The sequence below is a fragment of the Lissotriton helveticus genome, chromosome 12, assembly GCF_964261635.1.
Source record: "Lissotriton helveticus chromosome 12, aLisHel1.1, whole genome shotgun sequence".
Lineage (NCBI taxonomy): Eukaryota > Metazoa > Chordata > Amphibia > Caudata > Salamandridae > Lissotriton > Lissotriton helveticus.
The window spans coordinates 810,677,602-810,703,592 of NC_136073.1; the positions used below are offsets into that span (position 1 = coordinate 810,677,602).

The 25,991-nt window shown below is 47.3% G+C and overlaps 1 protein-coding gene across 2 annotated transcripts in view; it reads left to right on the forward strand.

Annotated features, from left to right (window-relative positions):
• GBA1 (glucosylceramidase beta 1) overlaps positions 1–25,991 on the forward strand; it is a 107,488-nt gene that overhangs the window by 60,414 nt on the left and 21,083 nt on the right. For both annotated transcript variants that reach the window (XM_078671568.1, XM_078671567.1), the window contains 2 exons: positions 3,484–3,708; positions 24,220–24,383. In XM_078671568.1, the coding sequence (XP_078527694.1) occupies positions 3,484–3,708; positions 24,220–24,383 (389 nt within the window). The remainder of the gene's footprint in view (positions 1–3,483; positions 3,709–24,219; positions 24,384–25,991) is intronic.

A 25,991-nucleotide genomic window follows, 5' to 3' on the forward strand; every position in this document is an offset into this window, starting at 1 on the left:
GAATATCTTGTTAAAACATAAATAATAACCCTGAAGTGTATTAATGCCTTCCACAGAAACTTGGGCTACCTCACTTCCTCTTAGGCAAATGTGACATGGCGCATCCGTGTATGAGAAGCTCGGCTGGCTAAAGTCTGGGCACTTTGGCCATTCTTCAAAGGCTCTGGATGGGTTTCCTCCCGAATATTTATTCATTGCTTCGACTGAAAACCTGGCATGGTGTGGCTTCAGAATTTTGTGAGTACTAAAATTTGCTTCCACACACACTGGTCTTGGTGAGTATCGTAAAAGGCAACCGTTTTAGCTCAGAAAAAAAACGTTTTATAGAGTTAATGCCTTGTGACACCAGTATGATTTGAAATGCTGATGAGGTCTCTCTTTTCCAGGCATAACAAATACGTTTATTCTATTTGATGCGAAAACGCACCTGCATATTTAATTGCACCAGGAAAAAAAGATTGGGTGCATTTAAGGAATCTATGATCTTTTGAAAATGTTGAGGCAGCAAAGCGGATCTCTTTTTATGAAGGTATTAATGGTCCATCACTGAAATTAACATACAAAACAGGATGGAAGGGCATAATAACATATGAGATGCAGATATGTAAACCACAATGACAGTGACGTATGATGGGTCTTTTTTACATCGATGCACTAGAATAAATGGGTGGGCAGCAGATACAATGGATTTAACTCAAAAAAATACTCTCAAAGTCTGTGCGTCTGATTCTGTGACTGTCTCCATTATATCCAGCTGAAGGCTAAGTAGTGTTTGCATACTACCTCTTTCCATATGAAGTTGAAGACTGTTAAAGGAACAGATCAGAGTTTGGAAGAAGGCGTAGCAGTCACCAATCACATGGTTTATTTAAATGTTGTGTAAAGTGCTAAATTATGGCAGGAGACATTTCGATGGACTAGAATAAACTGGTGGGCAACAGAAACTGCCATGCATTGTATTTAGCTTAATTGAACTCTCAGAGTAAACGAACACCTTGCAATGCATTTAATGAGGTTTCCTAATCATCCGCGAATCGGGTGTCTGGCCCTTAAAGGCAGGGGAAATGAAAGCTACAGGGGAGGAGGGCCAGGCACACACAATGGAAAAGCGAGGAAGACGACAAGGAAAATCTGGAATAGGAAATTTTAGTGTGGTGTACGGCGACCTACTGGGGTCTCGGCTCGGCCGGGATCCAGGTGCTCAGCTGTGCAGACAACAATAACAAAGCAGTGGGGAGGGGAGCGGCACAGAAGGGCACTGAAGCTGTACAGGCACAGACAAAAGCATAGTCATGACAATGGATATAGATAAAGAAAAAACTCTCTCTGTAAGTCAGTGCATTCGATTCTGTGACTGTCCAAAAATGATCATGTGCCTAGAAAAGGGAGAGCAGGCGGGACGGGGAGGAGGTGAACAAGGACAACAGGTGTGGGTGCGAGCAAAGGCGCACGGACAAGGGATAGCGCTCAAATATAGCAGTAGATCCTAGATATCCATAGAGGGAGGGAGTGGGCTGAGGGAAGTGAGAAACAGCGTAGGACCATTCAATACTAAAGAGTGCGCTGAACAAAGGATGAATAAACCCAACAGTAAGGGCACATGTAACAATGGCAGTCTCCAGGAAAGTGAAAACGTGCCCAAAGGCAGGGCAAAGTGCAGCGTTTCACCAATTAAAAGAAAGCAATCTTGATAGTCACACGAAGTAGCAAATGGAAAGTGGTGGGTGTGGCCTTAGCCCACAGAGGGATTACAGCATGCCTTACAGAGCAGCACATGCACACTGCATTGAAGCTCGCCCTAAAAAGGAAGGGCCAATTGCTCAAAAGCTTAGGTGCACAAGGCAGGAAGCTATGAAGGCGATTCTTTTCTTAGAACGAGTCAAAAGGGAAATGGAGAGTTTCAAAACTGTTCAAATCTTCTTTGAGGAGCCTTCTAACAATGTGACACTTGACTCTCCAGCAGCATCTGGTTTGTAGTTTTCATCCTAAAATCTGATCAAATTAACCCTGGAGGAACCAATGCCGGAGGAGACCATGCCGGAGGAGAGATCACCCTTCACCATTGACAGGGCATTCTGTGTAAGCAACAGAGATTCCCTATCCATACCATTACAGTTCATCCATGCTATTTGCTTCTCAGCCTCTTATCTGGTCTTACTATGACGCGGGTGTTCCACAGTAGGGTACCAAGAGATTTAATTTAGTCTGACTAAGGAAAAGTTCAAGAATTTGGCAAATCTGAGTTTTTGAGTCTAACATATTTTGTAGAGAATTTTTTGTAAATATCAAGTCGTCATCATTTCTGTTTAAAAAATGACATATTTTCTTTTGAAAGGTCATAAATGTTTTTCATCAGGAAGTGACGTTGAGATTTAAATATTTTTTTATAAAAAAGAAAAAATCTAATAAACATTCCATCTGTCCTTTCTAACTCCTGAATGCCATTTGTGTATACTTTTTAATTGACATGGTAAATTGGAATCCCAGAAATTACTTTTATTCTTTACAGTTTTTTATGTTAGTTGCTAAATTATCTTGTTTGTGTAAATCAATGTTTGCCAATAAATACAATTCCATTTAGAAGATCTCACAAATAGAACAGATTACACAGAACACATGCCAGAATTTGTAATTGCACAGTTTTCAGCCTTGTGGGAGTACAACTTCATCTGTTGGGGAGCAAAACATATTTTTGTCTCTTATGTGCACCTCAAGTGATCAATAGACTAGACTTTTGGTTTTGTCCATGAACCTACCAGGAATTTTGTTTAAAAACTAATGCTGTAGTCTCACTCTTGCAAATATGTATCTGTTCTCTGTACTATGGGCATGATTTTGAGTTTAGCTGAGAGAGTACTCTGTCGCAACTGTGACAGTACTCTCTTTGCCAAATCCTTGACCCGCCCGCCCACCTGATATGAAGGTGGGTTTACCTTATGCTCCATCTCTAATTCCTCCGACAGCCCAACGGAGGATAGGTCTTTGAAGTTTTGGCTATCCAACTGCACACCCGATTTTCAAGTGGACAGCCTAATGGTCAGTATTCGCTTTTACTTTACCGCTGTGAAAAACTTGGCAGTAAGGGACAGTGAAATGTTTAACTGACCCTCCACCATTGGAGATAACTCTCATGGTTTTGAGTCCTTGTTTTTGTTTTCAAAAACAAAATCCCGCTGTGCTGTGTCATTGACAGGAACCGCTGTGACGGCGGTTGCTTCGATTGTTAAGAGAGGTCAACAGGGCTGTTCAGCATCTCTAAATGTGAAGGATGGGCACTCAGTCAGGGCGAAGGAGTACTTTTCTTTGTTGCTCTGACTGAATAAATCCTGTCTCCTGCACTCTAAATCAGGCCCTAAGTGTATACTTTGTGCTTTTGGATGTCATTAAGACAGGCCTAACTGAATATGTGAGGCAACGATTACTGTGACATTTAAATCGCTGTCCAAATGTCTTACCCATATATGGTCTCCTTCTCCCTCTTAGGTTCTGAGTGACATCCATGCTGCAAAGTACATCCATGGAATTGCGGTGCACTGGTACTTCGATCCACTTGTTCCTGCTGGCCTCACCCTTGACACTACTCACAAGCTCTTCCCTGACTACTTCCTCTTTGCCACGGAGGCCTGCAATGGATTCCTGCCATGGAATAGAGGGGTGCAGCTTGGCAGCTGGGACCGGGGAAACAAGTACAGCCACAGTATTATTGAGGTATGTAGCACCCAAGTCAACAAACACAACCAAAATCTCTTTCAGGTGAGTTAAAGTTGGGGAGGCAAGTACAGCTCCAGTGTCATCAAGGTCATTTGTGTGATTTGCATCAAACTCCAATGAGGCTTGTGTCTTAGAGTATTGTGCATTTCTCGTGCGCACTCAAATCACACGTTTTCGTCTGACTTTAATTGTAGTCACCTAACGCAAAGCTCTTAAAAGTTCACTTCCCCAAGATCTCTTATTGGCGTCGCTAGGGTCACAAGATGTCTATTCTAAAAATGGATAGACGACATATTGTACAGTAAGTAGAATCGATAACCATTCAAAAATTATGGAAAGTTCCAAGAAATAGCAGTTTTCAAAACGAGCATACACAAAGCATGCTGTTTCTGTACATTGATTGGTTTTCTGTGTTTTATACAAGTTGTGATATGCCAGACGTTCTACCAAAATATGCCTGGTATAGCCATAATGCTCTAAATATAGCCTCATATCTCCGGTACATCCACTATTTGTTAGGTGTTATGCCAGATGCAGCCCTTTGGTGAACTAAAGTGTTTAATAAACAGGTAGAGTACACCTGGAGCAGCAGCAATGATGGAGTGCTGAGTGTAGGAAGCTGGCTCTTTAGATAGTGGACCAAAACGAGGTACACTGTGTTGAGAGTCCATGCAAACCCCAGTTAGTTGACAGAGGCTCAAATTATATCCTAAATGCTTTCTTTTGTGGTAGTGTGAGCGAGAAGTTAGGCATATCAGTGGGTAGTGCTAAGCATTTGTTGTACTTACAGAGGAAATATATTATACACACACTCAAGAATAAAGCAGAGACAAATTTATAAAAAGAAGTCATATTTTCAGATAATTTGTGATACCAAGAACTTTGTTATCAAGTAAGTACTTTTTTAAATATTGAATTTTGCAGGAGTAGAACCGTCACTTGAATGCGCCTTTACGCACAATGATTTCATATGGAGAGAAAAGACATAGGTAGCATACAGGTATTAAGTTCGGTTTCTGGTGGTCTCCTTCGGGACTTAGGGTCGTAGGGGGGCCAAGGTCCAAAGTACCACCAGCAATTACTCATTACCTGCCCTGGGGCGTCCGGGTGCAGAGGTGCTGGCCGGGTTGGTAACAGTGTGCGCTATGCTGGCAAAAGGAAGGGCTGTCACCTGGAAACAGGCTGCAGAGGGGGACTTAGGACCTCCCAATGGGGAGGCTCAAGTCACAAGGGTCCTGAGAACAAGGGGGCACAGTTGGTACGTTGGTACCCGGGCTGGGGTGCTCGGGTGCAGAGTAAAAAGGTCGGTTGGGCTCTGTGCGTCCAAGGGCCTTGCGGTTGTCGGTCTCGCCGGTTGAGAGTGCAAAATCAGGACAGCTGGGCCCCTGTGGAAGTGAATCTCTGCTGTGCTGACTTTGCTCGAAGGGGTGCTTGGTCTTGTCTTGGTGCAACTGGTCCGGTACCTTGGGTATTGGTCATTTGCGGCTCCAGTTGGTCTTAGTGTCCTCACACTTGGTGGGGGACAGAGCTGACCTTCAGGAGCGCAGGCACATCTTCGGGGGGTGGGGGCATCGGCCTAGCCGGTGAGCAGCAACTCAGTGAATCAGACTTTGATGTTCAATGCCAGTGGATAACAGGGGAGTAGCTCCTCTACTCCAAGGGAGATTGCTTGGCAATTTGCGAAGGGCTGGCAGTCTCCTGGGGTTCTTGGAAGTTGGACAGCTGCAGGACAAGTTGCTGGTTACGATTGTCGAGACTAAGTCAGGGCAGGCAGGGTTTGGCATCAAAAGTCCACAGCATTCTTCAGTTCTCGCTGTGTCTTGCTGCTTTTCTTTGTCCTCTCTTCTTGATCCGTCAAATCGAAGTTCCTGGTGTCAAGGGTGCCACCTAAATACTCAATTTAGGGGTGTTATGGAAAGTGACACGTAATAGCCAATAGGCTACTTGTCTTTATGGTATCTACACCCTCTATATGAACCTTTCCTGTGGGAAGTGAATTATAAATGTCGTGTCTACTTCAGGTAGCCCAGCTTAGGGTGGTAGTAGCCTGAGAGGGGAACACACCTCCTGACTATCTAATTTTTCCACCTGTCCTGGTGCCAAATGGACCCGGGGCAGTGGGTGGCATTTCCCCTGTCTGGGGAAACATTGGGTTGCATATCAAAGGCAGCAGGGGCCTTTGGATCCACCTGCCTTGATATGCTGATTACTTGCCCATCCTGCTTGGAGGGGGTGAAAACACCTGTGGCCAGAGCAGACATTGTTTCTGCCCTCCGCGAGCGCGGGCTCTCACCTGCAGGGGGTCAGAAACCTGTCTGTGGTAGCAGGCTGATCTCCACCAGTCTGCCAGTACACAGGTAGTCTGTAGGTTTTCAAATGGCACCTCTAAGGTACCCTCTGCGTGCATGTATCAATACATTCATCACTGGAATCAGTGTGGGCTTATTAACCCCTTCGCTGCTAGGCCTTTCCCTATCCCCTGTGCTAAGCCTTTTTCTGGCTGTTTGGGGTAGTTCACGCTTAGGCTCCTGTAAATTTTGGAGCACATAAGGTATCCACGCCAAATGTGCATCCTTATCTTCCAACATCATGGGGATTTTAAAGGTACCCAGGGTTTGTTGATTCCCTTGGAAGGGACACAGAAATTTGCCAAAATACAGCTACATTTTGTTTTTGGAAAAAAGGGCTACATATGAAAGCATCTGGTGTTTCCCCTGAAAATGGTATCGAGATCGGGTTTGTGGTACTGAAATCACCATCTTTCCTGCTTTCATGGACCAGCAGACTTTTGTCAGAAAACCAAAAAATGTTACACCGTTTTGGTATTTTACTGGGACTATTTCTGCTATTTTTTGTGCTTTCAACCAAAGCACTGATGGATCCTGGAAAGCTATACATTTCTGAAAAGTAGACCAAATACTGAATTCAGCAAGGGAGTCACTGGTGTAGATCCTTAAAGGTTTTCTTATAGAAACTAATAGTTCAAAATAGGAAAAATTGAAAACGAGTTAAAAAAACCAAAACCAGCCATTTGTGCCAACGTTTTCACCTGTAACTTCTTCTAAGTATGACAGATTTTTTAAAGCAATATACCATTACTGGACCCTTCTAGTTGTGGGGATATTTAGGACTTGTAGGTTCACCAAGATATCGAGGAACCCAGAGCCAATAACTGAGCAGCGTCTTTCTATGTTTTTTTATTGTGTACCGAGTATATAGCAATTCATTTGGGAAAATATAAACAGGGAAAATCGGTATGAAGGACATCTTTGTATTTCTGAAACGGGAACAAAATATAGAGTTTAGAAACAATAACTATTTGCACATCTGCGAAATTGTGGGTACCCATCCTAGCATGTGAATTATAGGACCTTTTTCAAAGTGATTTCGTTTTTACACACTGTCTTACATTTGGAAGGCAGAAATGCATTGAAAGTCAATAGGTAATAACAGTTGCTCTACAACTCTGTGCTCCCCTAAGTCTCCAGATAAAAATGGTACCTCACTTGTGTGGGTAGGTGTAGTGCCCACGACAGGAAACGGCCCAAAACGCAACGTGGACACCACATTTTTACAATGAAAACTGACCATTTCTTAACAAAGTGCCTTGCTGTAGATTTTGAACCCTAGCTCTGCCTTCACCTAGGCAAACCTAGCAATCCTGCATACTAGACACCAGGGAAATGCAGGATGGGGTGACTTGTCTAGCGCTCACCAGGTTCTGTTACCCAGAATCCCTTGCAAACCTCAAACTTTCTCCCCAAAAAAACAAGTTTTCCTCATATTTATGTGGTGGAAAATTCTGAAATCTGCGTGGATCCACAAAATTCCACCCACTTTGAGGAATGCAAAGTCTTATGAGAAAAATGGTACCTCACTTGTGTGGGTAGGCCTAGTGCCCGCTACAGGAAACGGCCCAAAACGCAACGTGGACACACCACATTTTTACAGTGAAAACTGACCCTTTGTTTGCACTGTGCCTAGCTGTAGATTTTGAATCCTAGCTCTGCCGGCACCTAGGGAAACCTAGCAAACCTATACATTTTTGAAAACAAGACACCCAGCGGAATCCAGGATGGGGTGACTTGTCTGGCTCTCACCAGGTTCTGTTACCCAGAATCTCTTGCAAACCTCAAAGTTTGCTGAAAAAATCGGAATGTTCTCATTTTTGTGTGGGGAAAGTTGGAGGATCACCGGGCTGGCACAAATTTCCTACCACCCAGCGTTCCCCAGGTCTCCCGATTAAAAATGGTACCTCACTCACGTTGCTGGCTCAAACGTATTGAGGAGACTTCAAAATTACCTATCGCAAAACAACCTGGTTTTGCAAGGGGGGTCACATGGGTTTTTGGCATCAGGATCAGCGGCCATCAAGGGAAACGTATGAAACCCACATATTTCTGAAAACTAGACATCCTGGGCAGTCCAGTGAAGTATGGCTTGCGTGGCTCCCCCAATGTTTCCCTACCCAGAATCCCCTGCAAACCTTAAATTCTGCTGAAAAAATCTAATTTTTCTCAAATTGTTTCATGGGAAAGTTGTAGGATCACTGGGCTGACACAGATTTCCTACCACCCGGCATTCCCCCAGGTCACCCTATACAAATGGTAAGGCAAATCATGCATGCTCATGGTGTACTTTTACCACATATTTAAGCACAAAAATATTTAACCATAGGATAAAATCCCAAAACATGGCCATATAAGGTTGAGGAGAAGCATACGTAATTATTACCTATAAATTCAGATTCTCGGGTGAGGCTCCAGAGTTATGAATATCCCTAACCTTCGCTTTAAGACTAGACTACTCGTTCAACCACCATAAGGTGCCTGAAGAATCACCTTCTACAGAAATGCCTTTGCTTCTCTCCTCTAGTCTCATGTGATACTAACAGGACTTGAAACTGAAATAGGTAATTTGATTACTGATCCCAAATGATGCTTTAAAATTCTTTGATCCATGACAATCTAAGCTCCGGAAATGCTGATTAATTAATAACGTAAGTCCAAATCTATGCGAATGTAAGCTCCTGAAATGTTGCAAAAATCATGATGTCAGCCAACAAAATCCCTACTGAGTTCTTTTGTCTGAACACTAATTGTCAGCAAGGATGGCCTCTATTATTGCCAGTTCCATGCATTATGTAGGCTCTCAGATGATTGTTATAGATGTGAATATTAGCTCTTGAAAGGCTACGTAGACGATGATGTAAACTCATAAACCATTAAATGAAAATGCTGTCAGGCTCTCTAACCCCTCCTTCTTCATGCTGATATGAGATATTAACAGAATATACACATTTAGTTCAGTAATATTTCTCTATTGCAAGTAAAAGTGAGAAATAGAAAGCTTGTGGAAAGGTTAATATAGAAAAAAGGGATATGGGGATATGAAAAACAGTAAATAGGACAAAGTGATATAAATGTGACGTTCGAAATAGATGTAAGAGAGAGGGCGAAAGAAAGGGGTAGTGTGCTGGGGAGCATACATTTAGGAGTAGCAAAAGATAATGAGTTTGAGGAAATTAGAGACAAGAAATAGATGTAATAGTGATATAAAGAACAGAGGGAGTGTCGCAAAGGATTAATAGGAAAAGTGATGAAAGATAGACGAGAGGGTGCAGGGAAAAGTGCAAAGGAGTGAGTGGCAGAAAGAGGGATCTAACAAGAAAGACAGGAAGAGGATTTGTGAAGAGGCTGATAGCCGGAGTGGGATGTCAGGAGGACTGCGGTACGCCTTTGCCCTTGATGAATGAAGCTTACTTACTTGAGTTTTACATTTAAAATATACATTTATTTTCCCTTATTGATTTTGAATAAATTCTCCTGACGGAGACAAGGAAGTGGATCTATTATTCTGCAAGTAGATGGTATAAATAAGACATAGATCAAGGGAAAGTTCTAATCTCCAAGCGCTACTCGGGTCCACCAACAGCAGGCAACAGAAACTGCAAATGTTACACAATTAACATCACGTTGACTCATGGCAACACTGTCAAACACACACATGAAGCTACACACCCACTCGTCGCACATGCAACCATACACACACATTGCTGCATGTTAACTCTCACACATACACATACAGCAAACACCAGCAGTCTCATGCCCACCTGGTGCACCATGTAAATACAATTTTCAATAAAAATTACTGAAATAAAAAAACTATCAATCACACACACATGGTCACACGTCCATTCATTAGACAACTGTCCCTCACACACAGTCACATATTCACTCTCAGACATACTGTTAGAAACACAAACGCACACAATCACACATAGAAGCAACCACAAATCCACTTGTCATAAAAAACTTCCCATACACAGCCATTCGTGTGTGTGTACACACACACACTCTCTCTCTCACTCTCTCTCTCACTCTCTCACTCTCTCACTCTCTCACTCTCTCACTCTCTCACTCTCTCACTCTCTCACTCTCTCACTCTCTCACTCTCTCACTCTCTCACTCTCTCACTCTCTCACTCTCTCACTCTCTCACTCTCTCACTCTCTCACTCTCTCACACTCTCTCACTCACTCTCTCACTCTCTCACTCTCTCACTCTCTCACTCTCTCACTCTCTCACTCTCTCACTCTCTCACTCTCTCACTCTCTCACTCTCTCACTCTCTCACTCTCTCACTCTCTCACTCTCTCACTCTCTCACTCTCTCACTCTCTCACTCTCTCACTCTCTCACTCTCACTCTCACTCTCACTCTCTCTCTCGAAGGAAACATGCAAAACTGGCCAAGCATTGGGATGGATGGCAAGATATGGCTCTCACATATACAATGCATTTTTTGAACAGGGCAAAACCGTGGCAGACCCGGTGCAAATGTTTTTACCCTCCACAAAATGGCTTATGAATGTTCAAAGCAGAGGCGTGGGATGGGGCTTAAAATATATCACACTCGCTAATAAAAGTAAACGGGGGTGCACTCACAGGAAGGGCATTGCGCTCGATAAGGGCAGCGCCTCTAATAAAACTAATAAGTGATTCTGAACTGTAATTAATTCACAAGCCATCCGGGGTGAATCCTCGCGAAGTGGGGGCGAGATAAAATGCAGTGTAATCCGCAACTGAATACACTACACTGCAAGATACGGGCACCGATCAAAGCAAATGCCATTTACGGAGAATTGTGTAGGATTCTTTACAGAACGCAGCATAGACCGGGGGGGCGCATACATACATGCCGAGCACTGTAAGGGGTTTAGAGACGAACGTCGTGCAACTACGCCCCCCAAAAGCAAACATTCTGATGCAAAACACGCACGGATAAGCCCTTGGTAGACAGTGGCGGGCTGGGTATAAAGGCACACAAACCATCCTATGCAGGGGGAACAAATAGGTGCAACGGTGCAGCAGAAATGCAAAAGGAAGGAATTATTTACGTACAAACGAAATGATCCTAGTGCATAGTCAAACGATGCAGCCTGAGCTGGTTTGTTTAAACAACCCTTTTCAATGGTCCCAGCTGCCTCCCTGTCACAGCCATTGTTTGCAGCTGGGCACACGGACAGCGGGAGGGGGGTAGGGCGTGGGAACGGGCACACGGACAGCGGGAGGGGGGGCGAAAACCAGATTAAAAAAAACATATTTAAAAATGCCGCTTACCTGCGAGGAAAGAAATCGCGCAGCCCACCGCATCCTGGCAACTTCAATCTCGCAGCCCACTCCTGCAAAGGACACTTTGAAACTGACCAAAACAGGACGAGAAAAAAAAAAAAATAACATCCGCCCACCGCCGCAATGACGCACGAAAATGGGCGGGATGAGTAAAAATCGTGGGAACGCCCACGAATCTGCTCGGGGAATGAGTGACGCATCTCTGTTCCAATGGCTAGCCTCCATTTATGGAGCTAGCCAATGGGACAGAGAGGCGGAACGAAGCCCCATACTTGTTTACAAAAGTTTTTGCCTGCTTGCGCAGTAAACGCCAGGCGAAACCTAAAAAGGGCACTTTCCTACACTGAGCAGCTGCAGAAAAGTACAAGTCCTCCGAAAGTAAATGCCTCTTTTTGCATGTTCTCCCCCACGTTTTGGGACTGATCCTGTTTGGTTTATCTACTTTGAGAGTGCACTAAGGCCTACTAATGAGACCTCTGTGCGGGTGTCTTATCACTATAAAAAGTGTATGTTGAATTAGCCATCTCCAATTGGCATGAACTGACTTACTTATAAGTTCCTAGTATATGGTACCGAGGACCTGCAAGGCAGTGTTCACCCAGGGCTGCAGCACTGCTTGTGCCACCCTATGTGTGACAATGTATAAAATGGTTCCGTCTGCCACTGCAGACTGGAAGGGCAGTGGTAAGACTGCTATTTCGACTTTGCATTTAAACTAATGGCAAGCCCTCCCCTGCTTCCCTTAGCTATATATGAAAGTCGCTCCTAGGGAAGGCCTATTGAGCCCTAAGGCAGGGAGCTGTATATAATAGCCTTATAGCTTGCTGCTGAGGGCTATACCAGTCTTTAAGGCCCTTAACCTGAGGGAGGCTCGGACCTGTAATGAGGGTGAGGGCCTTTAACAACCTTATAGCCCAAAGCAGAATGGCTATAAGGACATTTTACCCACTAAAGGTTGAATGTTCTAAATGAAAAAGGGAGAAACATGAAGAAAATTATTGGAGTGTTGGAGCTCTGTGCTTGTACAAGCCATTGTAAGCCCGGAGCTACTCCTGTCTCTATAGTGGAGCTCTCAGCATTCCAATGTTCTAATATTAAGTAGGACATTTATTTTTATATCTGTCTTAACAGCAAGACTTCTAAAATGTATAAGGGCTAGTAGCCATGTTGGCTAACACAGGGTTACTGGCTGATCCCTCAGCCCGGCTAACTTAAGAATGGGACTACTTAGCTGGGTACAGTAGGGTATCAAATTCATTGTGGCATTTAACCCAACTTGATGCCCATGTCGAATTTTATGTCAATAATAAAGAAATGCAACTTTTAGAAAGTTGTTGCCCAGTGGTCTCAAATGGCCACTGGTAAACAGACAGCTTTCTGCCAGCCTGGGATTTGTTTCCACGACTCCCAGGCTTAGAAATAATAGCAACCTGCTACAGGACGAGGTGTTACGTCCCTTTCGCAGGAAGCCACTCTGGTGTTATCCCAAAAGATGAACTTTGAAGGCAAAGCTACCTTTGGGGGGAAGATGGCGTTCACACTCCTGACGGGTCTGCCCTTTGTTCAGGTAGATAGGCTGGAGACCGGGATAGAGATGGAAGACCAGTACACAAACCAGTTTTCCCGTGGGCGTGTAGCCCACAGGTAGCCGCACCTCCAGGGTGGGCTACTAAGCTCCTGACATCCAACGAGGGGTCCCAACATCTTGAGAGGAGACAGAATAGTGCACTCTGGGATTGCTAGATACCACATATAGCCGGAATGTCATCACCAAGTGTGAGGAGACCTGGTAGCCCATTGGCTAGTGACCACAACAGCCCCCCTGAGCACTTTCTGGGAATAAATATGGCACCCTGAACGTCAGATCATGTCGGAACTGGTACAAGGACTGCCCTGCTGATCCCTAGACTGCACAAAGAGAGGCTGCACCGTCTTCTGAACTGCACATGCTACACCTTGACCTAGCAAAGAGAGTACTGTGCCTGTGGCGCTTGACTCACAAAAAAGCTGTTGCCCAGACCAAAGGAGTGGCTCAAAGTAACAGTGGACTGAACCCCTTGGAACCCACACCAGTTGATAGCCACTGCAGAAGATTCTCTACTTGCTGCCGCTGGGCTTCCCAAAACACTGATCCTCAATGGCCAAAAGGGATGTATGACGATACAACGAGGGCCATTTCAACGCGGTCTGTTAGATCACGGTTTTCACAGCGCAAGTCGATGCTGGAGGGGCGCTGGACTTTTCAGAAGTTATTTTAAACTTCACAGTTGCCAATGCTTGTATGTGGTTGGATTAAAAAAATTAAGCTTTCCTTAGAAAATCTGTATTGCCAGAGTTTGCTCATCTTGGTCTCTAAAAATTGATAAAATATAATCCATTTTTATAAATTGTGGTCGTGTTTCTTTCATGTTGCATAACTTTCTTATTTCGTTATTGGGTACAGTTATATGCTTTCCACAATTTCCTTTGTTCAAGCCTTGCTGCTCAAAGACATAGCTACCCAGAGTTGAGCTTAAGGTTGCACCAACGAGCCTGACTGGACCCAAGACAGTTTTTGCGAGTGAATTCCATGGTGCAGCCGGACAGCAATATCATTTAATGCGCCCAAATCCTCACATCCCGTAATAATTCCACCATGCAAACAGTATCCCATCATTCCTACTGTACATAGAACAACATAACATCACTACATCCCCAAAAACTTACATTGGTAGCAGTAAAAAATTGTTTTTGAAAAATATGTTGTTCGCTTTTAATACAGTTCTTTACGTTTATAAACGCTGTAAAAACAGGTGTTACAACCACCCAATTTAATGGTACTCCATTTATTTACGTCATTTACGTCACGTGCTTCTTTGACGAGGCCGCGCCCCACTAACGAAAACTGCGGCTGATCCTCGGACGTGCCGTCAGGCAGGTGTGGCGTGTGTGAGGAGGGCGGGGGCTGACGGAGGCTGCGGCAGGATTGCAGCGGGCGAGCTGTGCTGTGCGGGCCTGGTCGGGAAGCCGCGCAGGGTCCCGTGAGCTTCGGTTCGGGCCAAGTCGGGTCTCCGGTGAGAGCGGTGGTGTGCCGGTAAGTCGGCTAATCCGTGTGGGAGGGAGTGAGGGTGCGGTGAGGCGCCCCACCACTGTCAGGCTGCCGGTTGTTTGTCGGTTGTCGGCTGTGGCGGGGTAGGGCTGGCCAGCAAGAACTGCTCGACAAAACCCAGTGCAAGTCCTCCCCCCCTCTCCCCTGAAAACGCACGCAGTCGCGTGGAGCCGCTACCTGCCCGCCGAGAGACCCCCCTACCTCGGAGAACTGCCAGGTGTCTCCCAGGTATCTTTTGTGTTGCTCCTGCCTGCCTGGAAGGCCGCCTGGCGAGCCCTACCCTGCATCCCTGCATCGCCCTGCCTTGCGTCAATACTCTTGCGCAATTCACCCGCCAGCCTGGCTGGTCGGGCGTGTGAGGTATCCGGCTGCTCTTTTTAGCTCTGGGGCTGCTCCCCCCCCCCCCCCCCCCGGAATCTGCCCTGTGACGGCCGCCCTAACCGCGCTCAACAAGTTCAGGACATCAACTGGTTGAGTCGGCCAGACCTGGTCCTATACCTGTGTGGCCCTACCCAAGGCTTAGACTCTCCCTGAGACCTGTCTTGGGGGGTGGGGTGTGTGCCAATGGTCGAGGGTTAGGCGGAAGGGGCTAGGAAATAAAGGAGCAGGGGGGTGCCACACCCTAAGGTACCGTCAAGCACCTTAGGGTGCCGTCAGGCACAGACAGCGCACCGGTGCACGCCATAGCGTCACTTAAATAATCACCCATTATCCAACTGGGCTGCCTCCAACGACAGGGTCAGTCAAACTATAGTGGACCCGATCGGGGTGATCCAACCAGCTGCAGTGCCCTCGGAGTGAATATACTGACCTGATCCATCAGTGCTTCAAGGCTATAGAATTTCTTCCAACCCCTCAACAGCAGAGCCATTGCACAACTATCAGAAACTTAAGGCTATAGCAACCCTCTCCTTTGGACTACTTTCGGGTTCCTAATAGCCCGTGTAGCTCACCTTAGCCCCACTGAATTGAGGCAATGAGATCGGGGAAGGTACGAAAGATCACAGCGGCGCCCAAACGGAGGAATACAAAGCAGCGGGCACCCAAAGAGGAATCCCACCTGGGTAGCCACTCATCCCTCACGGGTCCCGAGGAAATAGCGACCGCAGCAAAACCATCTTCAACCTGCTGCAGCCACCCAAGTCAGAAAGGCAAGAGCTCAGATATGCCAAAAACCATGAAGCATTCAAACTTATTGGCCTATTTCAAAAAAACACCAACTATGATTGTTACTCATCCACAGCCCCAGTCTCAGGAGCCAGTAAGGCCCGGAGCCCTGGACCAACTGGCCGAAATAAGCGCGCCCCCTCCACACCTATTATCCCCATTACAGCGGTCAAGGAAATCCAAAAAGTCTGCTCAACCCCCGGGAGTGTATATCTTCGGATCAACTTTCAACGACTCGATCTCGGCTTGGCCAGGGGATGTAAGCCCCAATCAAAACCTCCCAGTTATTTTTCAAACACAGCTCCAATTAGGTCAGCAACTTTTAACCGGAGGTGCGGACAAGCAAGGAGTATGCCTGCTCCAATCCACCCGAAGTTCCTTCACAGATCAAAAACAGAGACCAGACTCCCTTGTACTTACCCCCCAACAAGAGCACGCTCCGTCAAAGGAACGTACAATGGGTCTCCAGTGCCAATCAACTTTTGCACAAATACATGCGCAAACTCCCGAAGTGTGCAATATCACTTCCCCAATTCCCCATTCATCGCAAGCCATAAACACATTTAATCAGTGTCTGGTCACGTCAAATCTCCAGTCAATCGACAAAGTCGTGTCAAGCCCTAAGCATAACATATTTTCACCACCAGCAGCAAAAATAACACCCTCTCAAAAAACAACTAAGAAAACCGATCCGAATGACCAGTTTTTAGCAGATCTTTCATTTTTCTTCAAAAACACCGAAAATTCCATCAATCATATGCCAAACATCAATTCTAAAAAAGAAGACTTAACAGCAACTGGAGTTTGGCCACAACTCCTTTTAACGTTTCAACAAACAGTCAATGCATTAAATTATCACTCGGATAAACTGGATGTGCAGGTTGACCTCCTGAACACCCTGGCCCTATTCACGGCAGGGATAGATAATAAACTTGACAAACTGAACAACCTAATACTAGGAGCACAAGCTTCGACTAAGCTCGTACAATCGGTCTGTTGTTGCTCCCCAATCATTGACTCACTTTCTTCGCTCCCAGTCTTTCTATCCAGTGTTATAAAGGAAGTCAAGTCGCTGAAGGGGGGTAACTCATCCACAAATCCCGCTCTGCAACAGCAAAAACCATCAAAAATGGACCAAGATTCTGCTGACCTGTGGCCCATTACAAAAAAAGGCCCAAAGTCAAGTGGAGGAACAGAATCATGCACAAACCAGCTAAACAATCAGCCAAAAAGCGGCCACTTCCAACCAGCAACAAGGGGCTCTGACCCGACCGAAGCGATGACTGAAAACGCCGGTGTCCCCTCCAGACACACAATCTGCATGGATAACCTAGCAACCAGGCCAATGGCCAGCCCAGTGACCCTGGTACCCTCCAAACCGGAAGCGTCGACAGCCCCTCCGCTACCATGCAGCAAGAGAGACCGCAAACGTCAGCGCAAACGCAGAAACAAAATAAGCACAAAAGCGAATGCTGCACACCAGGAATTCTTTCCCCCTCTTTGTGAAGGCAGTTGATAAGAAAGCCTCAAGTGAGACGGACACACCAACAACTCCAGCAACTCCAAGCGCCTCCAAATCAAAAGGGGATTTACCAACAAGTGTCACCCAGCCATCCTCTGGAGGTTCCCAAGACCCAACCGAGCCAGTTATGGGAGCAGCAATTGAAGAATCAAGCATAGCTACGGAAAATCCAACGACCAAACTCATCGAGTCGAACCCAATAGGGCCCACAGTTACATTAATAAAATCTAACCTAGTGTTGGCCACAACTCCTCTCTGTGTGGGTACCGCAAAAAAAAGATTGAATCTCACAAAAACAATCTACAACCAAAAAATAACCGTTCCCAAAACCGGTCATCTCCCATTGAAGGTGTCCAACTATTCAACGCAACAGGAGCAGAAACCAGATACAAGCCTGTTCAGCAATAAAATTAACAAGTCGGCGCAAAGCGCTTTAAAAAAAGAGAATAAAAATGATTCCTCACTCTTCCACATCATACTGGCACCAGAATACAAATCAAAGGGTCGACAAGATATTCTCAATAGATCTAACATAATAAAATTAGTGGAAGGCATTCCGGGGCTTGCAGGCCTGGCATCGGAGGATATAGAATCCATCGAATTCCTCCCAGCAAGAGGTACTCAACCGTCTGAGGTAACGCTGGTATCATTTAAATCGGCAAGCTGGGCAGGAGCTTTTTTGAACCACAAGACCACTCTGCGGGATTGGGGCATTAGAGTGTACTCATACTCCACTCCAGGTTACCCAATCTCCCTATTAACCCAGCCAACACCCCCGCGAAACACTGGCATTACCTGTCCAGTGCTCCATCCAAGACCATATTCGATTTTAAAAAACGCGGCAGGATCCGAGGAACTGTACAAAACTCCTCCAACTGTGGCCTCCAATGTCGAAACAAGTCAAGGCTGGGAATGGCTCCCAGCAATTTTGTCAACCAAAAGCACAGATTGACCTTCTGAAGTAGAGCCCTCTTCCCATAATCACAAACTCCAAGCAGTGCCAACTCTTCTAGTAGTGGAATCTACAACTGCTCCCACTCCAGAAGCTGATTCCACCTTTTTTATGTGTTCATGGAACATTAGCTGCCTTCAACAGAAAATCACGCACCCTGACACTTTAACTTTCCTATGCGAACATGCTGTAATAGCCCTACAGGAAACCTGGGCTACAGACGGATTTCCCGTCATCGGCTATATTGAATTATGGAAACCTGCACTCAGGGACAGCCGCTACGGCCATGCCAAAGGCGGCCTTTCACTATATATATCAAACAATTTAAAAGGCCCAATCTCACAGCTAAGCTTTGAGGAAGACTGGCTACTCGGGGTCAAAATTACCGCATGGCGAAAACAGCGCCCACTTTTCCTTTTAAATGTATACATCAATCCAAACACACGTACAAAAAAAGGACACCTGGCACGCCTAACGGAAATAATGTGCGACATAGCTGCGGAACATCCCAACTCAGATTGCATTGCCACGGGGGATTTTAATACCAACCTATTTCAGGGGGAACAAGCAGACATCAATGGGCCTTTCTTATTCTCCATCACTGAGGCCGCGACACAAACCAAACCAACTAACCTAGCCCACTGTGGTCTGGGTGAGATCTGTGTGACGAAACTTTACAGCGCCGGCTACCTGGTAATGAATGGCAGGTCAGTGGGGGATACTCCCCCGAACTGGTCCTGGACAAATGGTAGCAAACACTCCTATCTGGACTACACCATTTGCAACGCTGATCTGCTTCACTCTTTGTCCGACTTTCGTATTCATCCACGTCCTGAAAGCGACCACAGGCCTCAGGTCATATCCCTTAACATAAACCCAATGAAGCACAAACCCGCACCTCCAACATGTCGGGGAATATACACGGAAAATCTTAAGCGCCTCAAGTGGAGCGAAGACATCAGCCCGTCCATCTTACAGGTATGCAAGGAACGTATAAATAGCGGAAACTAACATGATGCCTCCCCCACTGTAACATGGACGACGCTGTGCATCCATCTGACTAATTGTTTTCCAGTAGAACAGCGGGCCCAATGGACAAACCAGCGCTACAAATTTAAACTCTCATTACAGTCAAAGGTACTTAAGAAAGCCAGGAATAACGCCCTGCGGTCACTTGCAAAACACCCTGGGAACAGTGAATGTTTACATTTTTATCAAGCTGCCCAAAAGTCACTCAGGCTGGCGATCCTTAAAGACAAACAAATACACGAAAATCAATTTTGGTGCAAATTGGTGTGGGAGAGTAAGAGCAAAAACCCTAAAAAAATTCTGGGCTCTAGTTAACTGCACCAACCCGAGTACCTCAAGCTTTGGATCTGCAAATATACAAGAGTCTGAATGGGCACCATACCTCACAGAACATTTCAGGTCCTCAGAACATCTAGGTCCCATAGGAGGTGGCCCGCCGAGAGAGACTGATACTGAGGCTAGCATTAAGTGGAGTGCACCCACTGAGCTGCCAAGTCCTCTTAATATGGGCTTTCAGGTGTCCCAAGACAGAGTAGCGTCGACTGTGACTAAAGCAAGATCAGACGGAGCACCAGGCCCAAATGGCCTACCACAGAACCTCTTTAAATCTGATATTCCTTTTTGGTCAGGAACCCTAACAAACCTATTCAACTATGCACTGAGAACCGCAACTATCCCAGAATCATGGCGAGGTGCAATAATACACCCAATATATAAATCAGGAACCCGCGCAGCCCCTAACAACTACAGACTCATTGCTCTTTTGGACATTGAGGCTAAGCACTATGCAGGCCTCCTTCTGGAGGACCTAAAGCTATGGGCAAAGGAACACAACCGGATTCCGATGAATCAAACGGGGTTTGTTGCCAATTCAGGGACCATGACAAATCTTCTAGCAGTGTCAACCATTGTCGATAAAGCTCTCTTAACATCCAGGACAGTGCTATGCTGCTTTGTCGATTTCAAAGCAGCATTTGACAGGGTCCCCAGGGCGGCTTTATGGGAAAAACTTAGGAATTGGGGGATCCCTGACAAACTATTGGAGGCAATTATCCAACTTCACTCTCGCACCTGGGTCCGAGTGAAGTTAGGGTCCGGCACGCATCTCTCGCGCAAAATTATGACAACGAGAGGTGTCAAGCAGGGATGCATGCTGGCCCCCCTGCTTTTTAATCTGTTCATAGCAGACTTGCCGTCGACCCTGGATGAAAGCAACAGTCATCCCCCAAAGGTGGGAGGCACGGCACTTAGCAATCTGTTATACGCCGATGACCTTGTTCTCTTCAGTCTTACCAGGGTCGGGCTGCAAAGGCTTCTTGACACACTGCTTCGTTATACATTAGCGAACCAATTAGAAGTCAATTTAAAGAAAACTCAAGTAGTTCCCTTTGGGAAGAAACGATATGTTGGGGGTGGGTGGTCCTTTAACAACATAAGCCTCGTGATAGGTCAATCGTATAAATACCTTGGCGTCCACCTGGATTCAAGGGGCAACCTTATAAAACAGCGCCATGAGATAGCAGTTAAAGCCACGACTCTTGCAGTATCTCTAACTAAGCTTTCGAAAAATCTCTCAGGTCCAACTCTTTCGCCCCTCTTGGAAGTCCTGAGAGCGAAACTCGGCCCCACCCTATCATACGGGATAGAGACATTCAAGGGCAAACTGAATACGGTCCTAAACCAACATACCACCAAAATCTATAAAAAGGTCCTCCAGTTGCCAACCTCTGCATCTGCCGCACAGATAAGATTGGAGATGGGGATACCAAACTATGAGGTTTCCGAAATTGGTGTATACCTTAACCTCTGTCACAAGCTGAGACAGGCTGACCCAGACTCACTAGAATCCTTAGTCTGGCTAGAAATCTCCCAGAAAAACCCAGGAGGAACGTTTGGTCGCCTCTTCAAGGACTATATCCAACAAATGTCAGCAGGAGACCTATGGGCTCTTAACCCTAGTCAGACAGCATTTAAAACTGCCATCAAAAAATGTGTAAGAATGAGATCACTTATTACAGACAAAGGACTCTTTTCAAAACGGAGCCATTCTTGGGCCCTTGTAAACTCCTATAGTCGGCTAGTTCCTGCCGCTTATCTCTCCTGCGTTTCTTGCAGTAGGACCAGGGCAGGATTCAGTCTCTTTATGCCTTGCAACACTAGCCCCCTTTTTATCTTGTCTCCCAGGCCCCGCACATTCCAGGACATGAGGTGCAACGGGGTTGCCGGCCCTACACTATCGTCCCCTCCCCCCATGCTGGAAATAGTGGAGTGTTCGGCCAGGATCGTGAGGCAGCAAGCCTCCTAAGTAGAGTGAATAAAAGCCATGCCATGGTTCCGCTACTCTACGCGCGTGCATCCTAAGGTTCCTGTCCAGACCCTGATAACCAACTACAAACCCAAAAACTACAGTCCCCCCAACTCCCCCCCTCCCTGCCCCCCTGCTCAACGGACATAGAACTGCCCGCCCCCCCAACTCAGCAGAGTGCCTGAACCCAACCCAAAACATAGTACTTGCACGCTGGGGTGAAGGACTCTCCGGAGTCGGCGGCCCCCTCCTTCGGCCGCGGAGGCCCTCAGCCCAGTGTCCAAGGCGGCACCGTCGGACAGCGTTGCATTCAGTTCAATGTACCAGTCTCTGGGGGTCACTGTTCTCCATCATCATCCCCCTCTCGAATAGTGGGCAGAGTCGAAGGTGGCTCCGCGTCCTCGCCGGTCGATTGCATCTCCTGTTGAGAATCGGCATGGCGGTTTTTGGTCTGTCTGTTGGAGCGACGAGGGCGGCCTGCCGCCCGCCAGCCCTCTAGCCAGTCCTGTGCTGCCTCCGGGTTGTCGAAAAACCAAGTCTTATTGTCGGCCACAATCCGGAGTTTGGCCGGAAAAAGCATTGCATAGGGGATTTCCCTGGCTCTTAGTTCTTTCTTGACCTCGAAGAAAGTTCTCCTCCTCCGCGCGAACTCCGCCGTGTAGTCCGGAAAAAAGGCTAGCGTGGAGTTTTGAATCTTAACGGGGGGCGACGTCCTCGCCGCTTGTAGAATGACATCTCGATCCCTGAAATTAAAGAGCCGTGCTATGATCGGTCTGGGGTTCGCCCCCGTTTGTCGGCGCCCTCCCGGGACTCTGTGTGCCCTCTCCACAGTGAAAAAATTTGAAAGTCCCTTAGGCTGCAGGTGCTGTTTGATTAGATTCTCCACATACAGGTCCATCGATCTCGTGTCTTCCGACTCCGGCACACCTATTATACGGACGTTATTCCGTCTCGAGCGTCCTTCTTGGTCATCGAGCTTGTCCCGCAGTTCCTTATTTTCTTTCGTGATACGTTCCACACTAATCTGCAGCTCCGACACATCCTCCACCAGGGCCTTGGTAACAAGTTCCATAGTGTTTACCTTCTCCGTCATCTTGTGGAAGTCCGCACGGATCAGAGTAATCTCTGCTGAGATCGACCCCACAGTGGCCTGGACCTGTGTGAGGGCCCGCATGACATCGTCCAGGGTTGCCTTCTTGCCCCCTGCCGCTTCCACCGCCTTGCCCGTCTGCGATCTCGCGTCTGGCGGGGGGGTAGCGGGCTTTTCATATGCGAATCTGTCCAGGCGGGATTGAGCCGCGGTGTTTTTCGGCCCCTTGCCGGCCATCGTGAACGGTGAGTCGAGAACTCAGACCCCCCCTCGGTTCCACCCGGGCTCCCGCACTCCCTTGGGGCAGTCGTCCGCCCCGCAAGGCTCTTCGATTTAGTTGGGGCACAGTCCACCCGCAGTTGTGGCCCTCCGTGGTCTGGCTAGGGCCCTCCGACCCTCCTCCGGTCAAGTAAAGTGGCGGCGCTCCCGCAGCCACTCGTGGGTGTGATTGCTTTCACGGACGGCTAGCCCCAGCCACTGGGTATCGACGAGTCTCTGGCGCTGGGGACGGGCTGGTTGCGCCCCACCCGCGTTGTTCGGCCCGGTCTGTGCCGATTTGCCGGTGTCTTCCACCCCTCCCCCCTGCGTCTGTTGCAGGGCAATGATGTTACCCGGCACGTCGGCCCGGAGGATACAACCGCCAATGAGGGTCCGTGGCGCACAAGAGGCCTTTGCGCACACTCGCGCCTTCCTTATTCACAGTGGGGGGGGGGGGGGGGGGGGCGGCCGGCTGCAATTGACCGCCGGAGGACAGCACCGCAGTCCTGTCGGTTTGTCCGACCCGCCTCTGTTTGCACAGGACTTCTCCCGGGCCCCCAAGATGGCGGCTCCTCTCCGGATTCGGCAGCGCCAAGCGCCGCCACTCAGCCCCTCAGGATGTCCGGGCCAGACCCCTCCCGTCAGCGATAAGGTCCCCGGGGTCTGTGCAGGGCTCACCGGGTCCAACGGTAGTCGCGGGAGGCGGGGGGGGGGGGGTCACTCTCTCCGTGGTCGCTGCGGGCGGGCGCTTCCGGCTGCACTTCGCCCGGGATGGCTCACTTCCTGCCAGCCTGCCCGTCCAAGCCGTTCCCTGGCTCAACTTCTCCGCAGGGGCCCTCTCGGAGTCCGCCACAACTTGACTCCCCGACGTCGGCTTTTCACCCCGCTTGTCCGAACCTGCGCCGCCCGGTCCTGGGCATCAGTACCTGCCCGCCTGGGTCATAGACGGGTCGGATCAATGTACGGATAGTATAGGAGGCCGCTTCAGCCGCGGAGCTCTCCTTCTAGGCTGCCGCCATCATCGGCTGCTGGCCACGCCCCCGTAGCTACATTTCTTAATTTGTTATTTTCAACAAACTTTTTATTTTATGGCAAAGTTGACCTTTCTTTTTGTAAGCCCAATGCACATTGATCACACATTATGCATCTCGCCTTCATGAGCGATTTTAGATGTTAGCTGTTGTGACTGCCTATTTGGTTTGTGGTTTGCCTACAGGATTATACATTTGCTGTTGTACAATTGTGTTGATTTGCTTCACTACCTTTGTGTACCATCCTGTAAATAACACTGTGGGCTTCTATCGCCTAACACTTCTTCCTTGAAGTGAAATGTTTGGTTATGTAATTTGCTGTAGGTGACTGTAGTGGGTTGCTTTCTCTCTCTCTGACCCAGAGTTTGACCTGAGTGGTTGTCTTCACAGTCCCATGGTGACCTCCTGATACATACCTCTCCTCTCCCTGGTGCAGGACCTCAATCATTACGTGACAGGCTGGACAGACTGGAACTTGGCTCTGAATGCACTGGGCGGCCCTAACTGGGTGAAGAACTACGTTGACAGCCCAGTGATTGTTGACCCGGAGAAAGACTTATTCTTCAAGCAGCCTATGTTCTACCACATGGCTCACTTCAGGTAAGGGCACAGGTACCAGTTGATGGGAAGTTGGTGCTTGTAGGAGACATGCAACTAAAGGTTTGTTTTGTTATGCCTGCCCTTTAGATGAGGTGGTCGGACAGCCTTTAGATATAATTTTCATCCTATGACTGTTCTTCCAAAGGCCCTTCTTAACGTATGTAATGTGGTACCTGCTACTCGACTATGCTGCCACAGTAATCCACCCTATCTAGCTTGAGAACTGTAGGAAAGTGAATATTGTGTGGTATAGCTGGGTAGCTTTACCATGTAACAGTATCACAATACCCTAAAGATGGTCATTGGATTCACACAAAAACATTGTTAGCTCAGTACTGGTAGAGTGGCAAAGAACAGTCCGGCTATACAAGAGAAACATGAAAGTGTTTGGAACATAGAGTGAATTTTATCTTAATTGTGACACCAAAACGAATGGAATAGCCTACATATAACAGGTGTTATAGATTTTTGAAGCAATATTAAATCAGTGCAGTAAAATACATAAACAAATGAACATTGTGGTCAATGGCAAAATCCACTAGTGACTAGTACTTGCTGATCAAGTTACTTGAAACCCTTATAGGGTTATGATCATGAAGGCCCCAGGACCAGGCCGCAACAGTGAGATCAATTTTACCTAGCCGGGGGAGTCCAGGTACAGAGTTGTTCTGGCTGTTCTTGGTGCTGAGCAGGAACCACAGGGGGTTCTGTTTTTACCGCCTACACATTGCTGAGAGAAACAAAATGCAGATACACAACAGGTACACATCTGTTGACGTCGGATGATGGTTGCATGATTTTCCCTGTAGAGGCAGCTTCGAGTGTGGGGGTTGGTTACCGGATTGGTGAACACAAGCCTTGGCAGCATTCACCACAGCAAAAACTTTCTGGTACTTCACTAGGTCCGGGGGAATAACGTAGCGGCCTGAAACTTCGGAGCAGGTGAGACTAGAACTCCCACAATGCACTGGACCACCTGGATTTGGGCTATCCCTCGGAGGGCCCACTGTCTCGTGATTCTTTGGATCCGGTGAGTGTTTTTACCTGCAGTTTGCAGGGTACTAGTGTCACTTGTCCAGGGAAGACAGAGGGTGCTTCTGGCTCCCGTAAGGGTCTGTGTTTTTGGGAGTGTAGAGTCTTGGCCAAGGACGAGGGTCGTTCACTCAGTTCCAAATCTGTTGCCTCAGATTCAAAGTATCTCTCTTTTGTTTTGTGCAGTGGGCAAAGTCCTGTTGTCGGCAACACAGTTCTCCTCTTTGAAGTAAGTTGTTCAGATCTGAGGTTTTGGTGTCAGGGGGTAACTCCTAGATTTAGGGGAGTTAGTGGTGTGGGAGCTAGTAGCCATTGGGCAGCTAGTCCCTGCAGCTAATCCGCCCCTGAGGTGACCACATCCAGTAGTGTAGGTCACCTTTTCAAGCCAAAGCCCACTATTTCTGCCCTCCTGAAGATGTCAGAATTTGGTTTAAGGTGTACAGATCCTGTTGCCCATCCTAGAGGCGTGCATTAACAAATGATGGATGGAATGCTGAATAAATCATACATTCAACCATTGTCAAGTGATCTTGGTTGAATCCATCGTTCTTTTGCTCACCACGCCACCCCAGTTTG